Source organism: Octopus bimaculoides, chromosome 1 (genome assembly GCF_001194135.2).
Source record: "Octopus bimaculoides isolate UCB-OBI-ISO-001 chromosome 1, ASM119413v2, whole genome shotgun sequence".
NCBI lineage: Eukaryota > Metazoa > Mollusca > Cephalopoda > Octopoda > Octopodidae > Octopus > Octopus bimaculoides.
In genome coordinates this window covers 40,037,576-40,048,331 of record NC_068981.1, presented here as the reverse complement: position 1 = coordinate 40,048,331, position 10,756 = coordinate 40,037,576, and the positions used below count along the sequence as shown (strand labels likewise).

At 36.5% G+C, this 10,756-nt stretch overlaps 1 protein-coding gene across 1 annotated transcript in view; it reads right to left on the bottom strand.

Annotated features, from left to right (window-relative positions):
- The window catches only part of LOC106880729 (carbohydrate sulfotransferase 11), a 14,083-nt gene extending 3,939 nt beyond the window's left edge, over window positions 1-10,144 (bottom strand). Inside the window, exons 1-2 of the mRNA XM_014930808.2 lie at window positions 10,048-10,144; window positions 7,838-7,893 (exon numbers count right to left, since the gene is read on the bottom strand). Coding sequence (XP_014786294.1) covers window positions 7,838-7,893; window positions 10,048-10,144 — 153 coding nt within the window. The remainder of the gene's footprint in view (window positions 1-7,837; window positions 7,894-10,047) is intronic.
- Between the last annotated feature and the right edge of the window lie 612 nt (window positions 10,145-10,756).

The window sequence follows — 10,756 nt, the reverse complement described above, 5'->3', positions numbered from 1 at the left end:
CGATAAATTAAGTACCAGTTACGCACTGGAGTCGGTGGAATCGACTTAATCCCTTTGTCTGTCCTTGTTTGTCCCCTCTATGGTTAGCCCCGTGTGGGCAATAAAGAAATAAGAAACGTTAGCGCGCCGGGCGAAATGCTTAGCGGCATTTCGTCTGTCTTTACGTTGTGAGATTTTGTCTGCCGTTACGTTCTGAGTTCAAATTCCGCCGAGGTCGACTATACTTTTCCTCCTTTCGAGGTTGATAAATTAAGTACCAGTTGCGTACTGGGATCGATCTAATCGACTGGTCCCCTCCTCCAAAATTTCGGGCCTTGTGCCTAGTGTAGAAAGGAATATGCATTTCACTGATGTCTGAGGGATGGGAATATTCTATCTCTGAGCAAAAGGCTGCTATTATGTTTTGCACTGCCTATTATTCTAAGATCAAATTTTACTTGTGGATTGTCTTATAGGATTAAAAAAAACAAAAAAACAATCCATTACTCATAGTGAAATGTTCACTTGAAACTTTCTGTAGTTTGTAATTTGCATGTTTGCGAAATTCCTTACTTTCTGAACAACTATGTACTTCATTACATGTTCAGTGTCCTTACTTTATGTTTTGGGACAACAAACTAATCGCTATTCTCTGGATTTTGTTTTTCCAGTTTATTACTTATCGCTTGCTTATCCATTAATAAGATAAACGTCATTGCTGTTGTTTAACTCCAGTGTAGGTCTGATAGCGTATAGTTGTCATCATCAAAGGCGTTACAATTGTAAACCTCTTATCTTGTTTCTAGTCTCAGAGTCATCTTTTTTAAAGAACAGGATGTCGTTTGTGGATATGATCAAAATACTACAATTAATATGTTCAATAGTGCGCTCTATGATTTGTATCGAACACAAGCTACGAAACTAGATGATTTTGGAGACGTAATGGTTATGATTACAATAAATTCGAATGAAGACCTAGATGAAAATTGGGACCCGTTGGTTACTCATTTCTGATTTCCAATCCTGGACTGCAACTATAAGAAGTTATATAGTCGATCATATCATATAAACCAATCGTTTACTTTTCACTACAAGGTTACTTGTATTCCATACACTTTACATTATCCAAAATAATGTTGTACATTGTATTGTTAATTGAGTAACAAAGGAGTACATGGCATTATTACAGATAATGTTAGAACTGAGCTTAAATCAATTAAAAAAAAATTTATGACTGAAAATCGTTCAGATAATAATCTATGTTACCCACGAATATCTGAATGAGCCTGGGATTTTCTGACTGAAAAAATAAAACATTCACATCAGGACCTCATTAGTTTGTAAACAGTGAAATACTAAATTTCATGCAATTTCCATAGACACGATGATTCTTATGAACTCATTCTCGTAAACGCTTTCAAATGTCAATCCTGGCACAATGATGGTTACTTATATTATTAACAATGAGTTGGAGAAAGATAAATTTCAATACAATCTTAAAATTTGACCTTGTACTACAGCTGGTTGTTGGTGCAATTTGATAATTCTTGCATGCATAAAATCAAATGACCGAATTTGATTATTAATAAATTCAGTATTCCAGTTGTATCATGTATTAGTCAGAATGGAGACCACACAACACGATCTGTGTGCAGAAAATGGAATCCATCTGATTCCATTTTCTAGCCTTCTTAAACTTTCCTTTGAGAAAAATAAATTAATTAGCTAAGTAATTATTTAACATTGTGATGCAAGTTCGACAGAATAATTTAGCCATGTTCGAGATTTTATACATTATAAATAGTTTTAAGCTCATACTCTCTCTCTCCCTCTTTCTTTCTCTCTCTCTCTCTCTCTCTCTCTCTCTCTCTCTCTCTCTCTCTCTCTCTCTCTTTCTGAAGAAAAGGAAAGAGTACATCTTCTTAAAGACTAGAAACTAATCAAATGGGCTCCGTTTCCTGCACATGAATAGTGTAGTCCTTAGTCGGAATAATATATGATATAACTGGAATACAGGATTTATTAATTGCACTCAGTCATTTGATTAGATACACGCAAGAGTGATAGAATAGCAACAATTAGGCTAATCGTTTAACAAACCAGATACAGTACATATTCAAATTTTACGATTATTTTGGGTTCAAATTTTGTTACAACGCTAGCAATTTCGGGTTAGGGGTTATGTCGATTACATCAACTCCAGTGTTCAACTGGTACTTATTTTATCGACCTTTAAAGGATGAAAAGTATAGTCGACAACCGCAGAATTTGAACTCAGAACGTAAAGACGGACGAAATGCCGCTAAGTAATTTTCCCGGCGTGTCAACGATTCTACCAGCTTGCTGCCTTAAATTTTACATTTATATTAGAATCTATCTCTCTTCTACTTGCTGTTAATAGTATAAGTAACCATCATCATATCAAGGTCGACGTTTAAAATTTTTTTCTAGAATTTTTCATGTTAAAAATGACTGGAAGAAAAATGGTTAATTTTATGAATCTTAGTACTTCATTATTTAGAGTTCAGATAAATGAAACGATATATATGTATCTTATCTCGATAAGATGTTTTCCTTTCTGTCACGTCTCAAAATCCTGGTCTTATAAACCACAAGAAGCTCCAGAATATATTTTCATTTTAACAAGAAATATTATATTATAAAACAGAAGCGGATCTCCGTCTGTCTGTCCGCTACAACATTTATAAGAAGGGAGGCAAAGAAGAGGAGAAATCAAAATATACGTCACAACATATTTTTGGACGAAGAGAAGTAATATATATACACGTCACAACGTATTTTTAGAAGGAGAGAAGAAAAAGGTGATGTTGAAAGAAAAAATACAGTGAGAGAGAGAGAGAGAAAAAAATAAAGAGAGAAAGAGATAGTGAAAGTGTGAAAGCTAGATAGATAGGTATTGTTGTCACCATAATAACTAACAAGTTTTAATTTAAAACATGGGAATTTTGAGTGCAAGTCTGTCAATATGCAGCAACATATTTCAAAATGGCTATATGTATATATAATATATATAGTTTTTTTTGTTTGTATGTGTATTTGTGTGTATTTCAGTATATAGACAATGCAACACAAACTTAAAGATACTTTCACTTTGAATAGAAGAAAGGAAAGAAAACAAGTTGTTGTTCACAGAGAAATACAGTGAGAGAGAGAGAGAGAAAAAAAGAGAGCGAGAGAAAAAAAAGAGAGAAAGTGTGTGTGTGTGTATGTGTGTGAAGGATAGATAGTTAAGTAGTGTTGTCACCATAGTAACAAGCAAGTTTTGATTAAAAATGTGGGCATTTTAAGTGCAACTCTATCAACACAACACAAACTTCAAAAATAGCTATGTGTGAATACAACCACCACACACAAACACCTTCTACACGTTTCTTTAGTTGTTTATGTGTATTTGTGTGTGTGTGTGTGTGTGTGTGTGTGTGTGTGTGTGTGTGTGTGTGTGTGTGTGTGTGTGTGTGTATGTGTGTGTGTGTGTGTGTGTTTCAAGACACAGACAACGCAACACAGATTTAAAAAAATACTTTCACTTTCAACAATTTGTGAAGCTACGTGCATGATTAACAAATATTTATACCAGCAGCGTTGCTACAGAAACGACCTAGTAAATTATTGCACGCAGAAATTCCTTTTTGTGATTTAATTTAAACTGTCTTATGTTCAGTTATTGTTCAGGTGGTCGAATGTTTTTTTTCTTTCTGTGGTCAATAAAATAAATACTAATAAAATGTCAACGCAGATAAATCTATAATTCATCATCTTACAAATTCATCTTTGCCTTGAGTATATATGCCACACGAATTAATGACTGGAACATGTTTGTTACACACTCGTTTATCATTCTACAAAGAAACAGTTAATTATATATTGCAAATGTAAACCAAAGAACTTTAGTTTTTCTGTATATAGACGATGGCAACGCTGTGTGTTCAAGATATGCTTTTCGCTCAGTTCAATCATATTGCGAGGCACTTAGGAAAGTGTTATCTATCATAGCTTCGCGTTGATCAGTGCGTTCTGAGTGAATCCGAGATAGAAAACGTGTGGGGAGAGTGTATGTATGTATACTTGCAAAAGGTTTTCGAGTTCAAAATATGTGCTTGTTTTGTCATCTAGATTCCAAGAATCTTCCTTACAGGAAGATATCAAATAATTACAAGTAGAAGAGAACTTACATACATACATACACACATACCCTGTTGTTGATGTTGATGTTTCAATGAAAGAGACTTGGATCTAGGTTAGAAACAGGCTCTTTCTCTATTGGCAAGAAATCTTGAAATAAAACTGAACAATGACATACGTACGTACATACATACATACATACATACATACATACATACATATATATATATATATATATGTTGATAGACAGGACAACAAAAGAAAGAGAGAGACCTCGATATTATGTAAATAGAGGAATTTATCTGTAAAAATATGTGACACTTATTCGGTAGCCATGATAAAACTCCGAGTTTCGGATGCCGGTGTCAGTTACAACATCCATTGGAAGATCTTAGCCAAGTGTAAACCTTACACCAGCGGCAGCGGAAGGTGCGGTCTATGTGATATAGGAAGATGGCTCATCTGGAAAGGTAGCTTAGACCCCACCACATGTCTAAATTCAAGAACTGAACTTTTCGGATCATGTCCACATGTGGCTAAATATTTGCTACGCTTTTAGTCCTCCTGTGTTTACTGATAGGACTTACTTTTTATATTGTGTCTATGTATAAGCATTTTATCTCTCTTTTATTTTTTTACATATTTATAGAGATAACGATTTGTATATTTTCCACACATATTTTTTCTGTATTCTCCCCTCCACCCTGCTTTTTACCTGTGCGTCTATAGACGTGTACATGGAACCTTATGTGCGCGTTTGTGAATGTGTGCGTGTGTGAGGGTACGTGCGTATATAGATGTATGTGCGTGCATGCGGAAATATGCGCATATAGACGCGTTTTAGCCCTATAGCTTTTTCACACTTTCTTCTGTATTTGGCTTTTAACCCTGTGAATTTTTTTTTGCGTGCATGTGTATGGGTGCGAGGGTGTTGAGCACGTGTGTGTGTGGATGTGTATGCAGGTATATATATGTAAATGTATATATATATATATATATATATAGTTTTTGGCGAGTATGTGGGTGAGAATGTGTGTGTTTCAAGCGAGGGGGATTTGAGTATATACATATAGGCGAATGTATGGATTGGTGCGCTTACGCGAATACTATAGACTTTTCTACTCCCTTACCTTTACTCCCTCCCCTTACTCAGCGGTCTATAGCTATTTTATCTTAATAACGGTCAACCACACAGTAATTTCCCTTTGTTTTGGTATGCTGAGTGTTTCACTTCGAGGTCTTCTTTGAGGTATGCTTGTGCGGCTGATTTGGGGTTGTATGAGAGGTCATCAGGCAGAGAGTACTTCCTGAGTGGCTCACTTCCAACATGTAAGATATTGCTTTCTTCACTTTTCAGCACTAAGTTAATGTATTTACTTTTGCTGCTGCTGCTGCTGTTGTTTACAAGTGTTGTCTAAGACAGACTATGCGACATTAGAAAGGCTGTCCGTACTGATCTCAAGCCTTTTCCTCCTTTATTACTTCTTACGTAAAGCTATTGATATCACTATTTTTGTGGATATTTCTAGTTGATGTTAGAATCTTGCGGGTTTTAATGTCTACGGTGTGGATTTCTTCAACAGACCAGTCAAGTATCCCAAATGCTGGAATCAGATCTGGTACTGTAAAGGCATTGCAGGGTATTGTCTTGTTGTAAGAGGAGAGTTCGGACTACCATATGTTTCTTAGTCAGGTTTGATATTCATGGGTCAGTCTATCTTTATTCACAGTACCTTGGTATGATGTATTTCCATCAATGCCAGCATTCTTTGCGTATGTACACACACACACACACAGATATACACACATACTCGCACGCACATACGCACAAATATCTGGGATGTTATAGCCCTCCCTTTATCATTGAAATGATATATACTCTAGACCGTCACACACAAAACCAACGTGGAAAATATATGACGGCATCAACAATAAAAGAGTCCCAATACATGCCATTCTAGCAACCATAGACTCCATTCTTCGCTGTATGCTTAAATAAAAAATGCTCAGCATCTTTTGAAGGAACAACACTAAATGCTGGTCGCCAAATTTATGTTGTAGAAAAGAACAACACTTCCCGAATAGTGTATGATACACATCCGTTCTCTTACCATTTTTTCAAGAAACCTCTCCACTCCTCTGTTTAACATAGACAGCCTTATTGGCAGATAACATTACGATCATATATTTAACTATTATTAGAAACTGCGACGCAAGTACTCCACAATATTCGAATCACATAGAAACTTGGTTCCTCAAAACAGACTTAATGTAGTACCTATCAAATCTATTATTTTCTTTCTTACCAGCAACGCCAGCTTACATCGAATATAATACAACCATCCAGGTATTCGAACATCACACTCACATTTACTCAGAAAACAAAACTATTAAGAGTTACATAGAAGCCATCACGTCTTCAACAACATAGAACACTTATAGAAATCAACACTTATAGAAATCATAATTGCTTCAGATTTTGATACAAGATTCAATAATGTTTTAGGGGGAAGGGGTTAGTCAATTACATCGACTCCATATCCAACTGGTATTTATTTTGTCGACCATGAAAGGATTAAAGGCAAAGTCGACCACAGCGAATTTTGAACTCGAACGTAAAGAGGAATGGAATGTCGTTATGCATTTTTTTCGGCGAGCTAACGATTCTAGCAGCTCACCGCCTTATATAGAAAACAAAATAATGAAAGCAAAATGACTCACAAATTCACGTAACACAATCGACAATGAGGCACAAGCAATATTGTGTCTTCACAATAATCCACAGTAAATATAAAGAACATAAGACAATGCGCTATGCACCGTAAGTTGTTCTCTGACAACATCTACAAACCAATTACAAAACGAAAAGAAACTACAAAAAACGAAGAACTACCTGGACCACAAAAGGCACAATATAGCAGCCCCCCATTACATGAAACTCTAGCTTCAAAAATCCAGGTCGTACATAAATACAATTTTTGAAAAATTAGAACAAACTATATGCCAAAACACCATCTCTTCCATTTAGTTTAGGCACAGAAAAACATTAGACCACATATACACAGGAATAACTACGATGTCACTTGCCTCACTGGCTGCTCATGCAATGCTGAGATACACCTCACCAATAATAGCTGAATAAGATTATTCTGACCGGGTTTACATGGCCCGCCCTCCTTCGTTGTTCCTGTCATCAAAATCTATGGGTATACACATATTGACTTGTCAGCAGAGAGAGTGCAATATAGGAAGATGGTCAGGTCACACACTCTATACAATTATTATTACATATCGAAGTATAGATGGAAACAAGACATAACTGGGAACAGGGATCTGTGAGACGCGCCTCGTCCTTCGGTTGACTATCTGAGTGGAGCTCGATCAGGGCTGATCTCGTATTACACAAATTCACTACCACTGAAACCAACAAATATTTCGAGATAATGACGGAACCTCAGTGTAGTTGCACGATTTATAAGAAATTGTTGCCAAATATCCCTTAAACTACACTCTTCCGTCTTAAAATGTATGGTTTGGTCGTCGGTCGTAGATATGCACTGTCAAAACAAATCTAGGATTTAAAAAACACGACGATATTATTATTGTTGGATATTTTGAAGCTTCATGGCCCCTGTAGTTTTTGAAATACAAGAGTAAGGAAAAATGTAAGTGCATTTGAAATGCAGTTAAAGCTGAAAAATAAAAAAAAAATTACCTTCGGTGACCATCTGCTGGGCAATTGTAAAACAGTGAGCGGGTTGCCTAAAAACCCTGAAAATAAATAAGAATTGTTGGAATTTAGATCGATAGTTCAAATTTGCTGAACACAATAGAATAATCAAGAAAGTGGGTATCACGTCAGACGAGATGATATTTCATATTGTTAGGTAAGGATTTTACTTCAAATTAATCCAATCTCGCTAAACTAAATCTTAGATAACATTGCAGTCTTATAGCTTCTATATGTAAAAAGATATTGAGGGAAATATTCTGTGTCAGTAATATATAAAATATATGAGTATACATTGTACAAAACGAAAGGTTACACAAAAGTAGAATTACATATATTACTTTACTCCCACTTTCTTTCCACTCATCGCAGATCATCATTCAACACCTTCGATGTATTATAGAAATATTTCGAAGCCTGCGCTTTCATATATAGGAAGTATTCTAAAAGCATTTGAAGACTTAATTAGAATTAAACTAGCTAAATACTCTATGAATTAATTGAACATTTAATTTAAGCATGCAGAGATTGGAACATCACGTCCAGTGAATATATCTGTGGTATCCCAGACAAATACTCAAGGCTGTACTGATGAAGATACCAGACTCTCATTTCCTAATCCCTTAACCTCATTGACTGCATTATTAACCTCACTGACTGGTGCAATATTTTGCTATTATTTAATGTAATGTATGATATGTTTGTCTTTATATGATTTCCGTTATGATTGGCTCATAACAGAGTAGACCTAGATGAGAAGCAGTTCGGTTTCGTGTCCGGAAAAAGTATCACGGATGCAATCTTCATTGTGAAACAGTTGCAAGAGATATACTTGGCTTAGGTTAAACCGCTGTTGCTGGCATTCGTTGATTTGGGAAACACATTTGACAAGGTACCACGATTAGATATTTGGTGGTCACTAAAGAAACTAGGTGTAGACAAATGGATAGTGAGAGCTATATAAACCAAGTAGAATGATGCGGTAAGTAATGTGAGAGTCAACAACGATTGAAGTGACGAATTTGACGTGAGGGAAGGAGTCCATAATATTTCAGTCCTCAGTCCTCTCGCGTTCACCAAAGCCCTACAAGCCATCATAGAAGAGTTCAAGACTGGAAGTTCATGGTAACTTCTATATGCTGATGATCTAGTTTTCATGGTTGCTAAGCTAATGTATACATTTTAAGATCTTTCTGTATTCCTTATTGTTACAAAAAATAATTTCTTTATTTTGGTAACTATAAACAAAGGCATACATCTAAAACACACTCACTGCTCCCAGAGCCACATCGTAGCCAGCTGATTTATAACCATATATTTGTTTTGAAAAAGTAGAAAAACCTCTCAACACGCACATGGGAATGTGGTGTGACATATTCCAACCCCAAAAACAGACCACACAAAATTTTCAAGCATTCAACAACGCCGTTCCTACGCTGTACTGGGTTATGGAAGACCTATGTAGACCTTGTTATGGGGTCCCCTACCAGACCAGTTTGCGGGGTGAATATATCCAGCAACTATAATCTATCATGCTTCCTCTCAATGAAACGTCCCTATATGTCTGTGTCAGCACGGAGGACTACCTCAGTAGAATCAATAGTGCAACCACTCCAACGACCTTGCAGGTTGTGTAGTAGGTCGCATGGATATGGTTTCACACTGCCCATCTATAGACACAGATTTTGCTGTGGAAAATCTATTGAGATTATCTGTGAGAGCGAAGTAGATTTCCGCGAAGTCAACACAAAGGAACTGGGCCTCTTAAAACTAACCTATGACCATAACTACCTAGACAACCGTGACCGAAGTAGATTCTATCTTACCAGATTAGAAAAGGAAAGACCAACTACCATCATCTCGGCAGTGGAGAAAAGCATCACAGAGCGCTGAAGTGGCTGGGCCATGCCAACCTAGAACCTTGAAAATGACAATCAGGTGAAAAGAATTATTGTGCACGCTATAGGAGCCAGCGTGAAAAATCACCTTAAAGAACCACATAGTGAAGTTTAACAAGAAAATTTATATGCGGGTCCAAGCTGCAACCATTTGATGTTGGAATGGCTGGGGATGTGGCCGGCCTCTTCATGATCAGGTAGGACAAAAAAGCTTCAAGAATCTCTAACAATATTGCTTTACTGAAGGTATGTAGACGATATTAATACTCTAGTTAAGACAACACCATGTAACTGTACCAAAGAAATCGAGAGGGGCATAAAGGAGAGCATCTAAAATGTAGCTAACTCCATCCACCAAAGCATCAAGGTAACTATAGATTAGCACATTAGGCATCTTAATAATAAATTCCCTGTCTTTGATACTGAACATTGGTTAGAGACTTAACAACAGAGTGCAGCTCCTCCACTCCTACTACATAAAATCCATAGCTTCTAAATATGTTGCTCACAAGAACTCAGCCTTGTCACACAAAATGAAAATTAACATACTAATAACAGACCTAGTTAGGATAATGAACAACGTGTCCCCCACCCCTATGAGAACCCTATGAAACAAGGAAGCATAAACAGAACTTCATTGCATCGCATGCAATTCTCTGGATATGACCAGAAAAATAGGATTCGGGTTCACAGGGGAGCTACAAAAAAATTAGATAAAATCATATGTAATGATGCCAGTGTTACCCGTCCTAGATAGACGAGTAAAAACTGGAATAGTATACACATTTGTGACAAAACAGACAAAGTGAACACACCGTACAGGGCTGACAAATATGAAGGAGTGATGTTTGTAGAGGCCACACCCTATAGGAAATTAGCCTATAGATTTAGGAAGTCTCTGAGAGAGGCCAAACTCAACATTAAGATCATTGAGAAACCAGGGAGCTCCGTCAGATCACAATTATGCAGGACGTACCCCTTCGAGAACACAACATCTATTAATGAG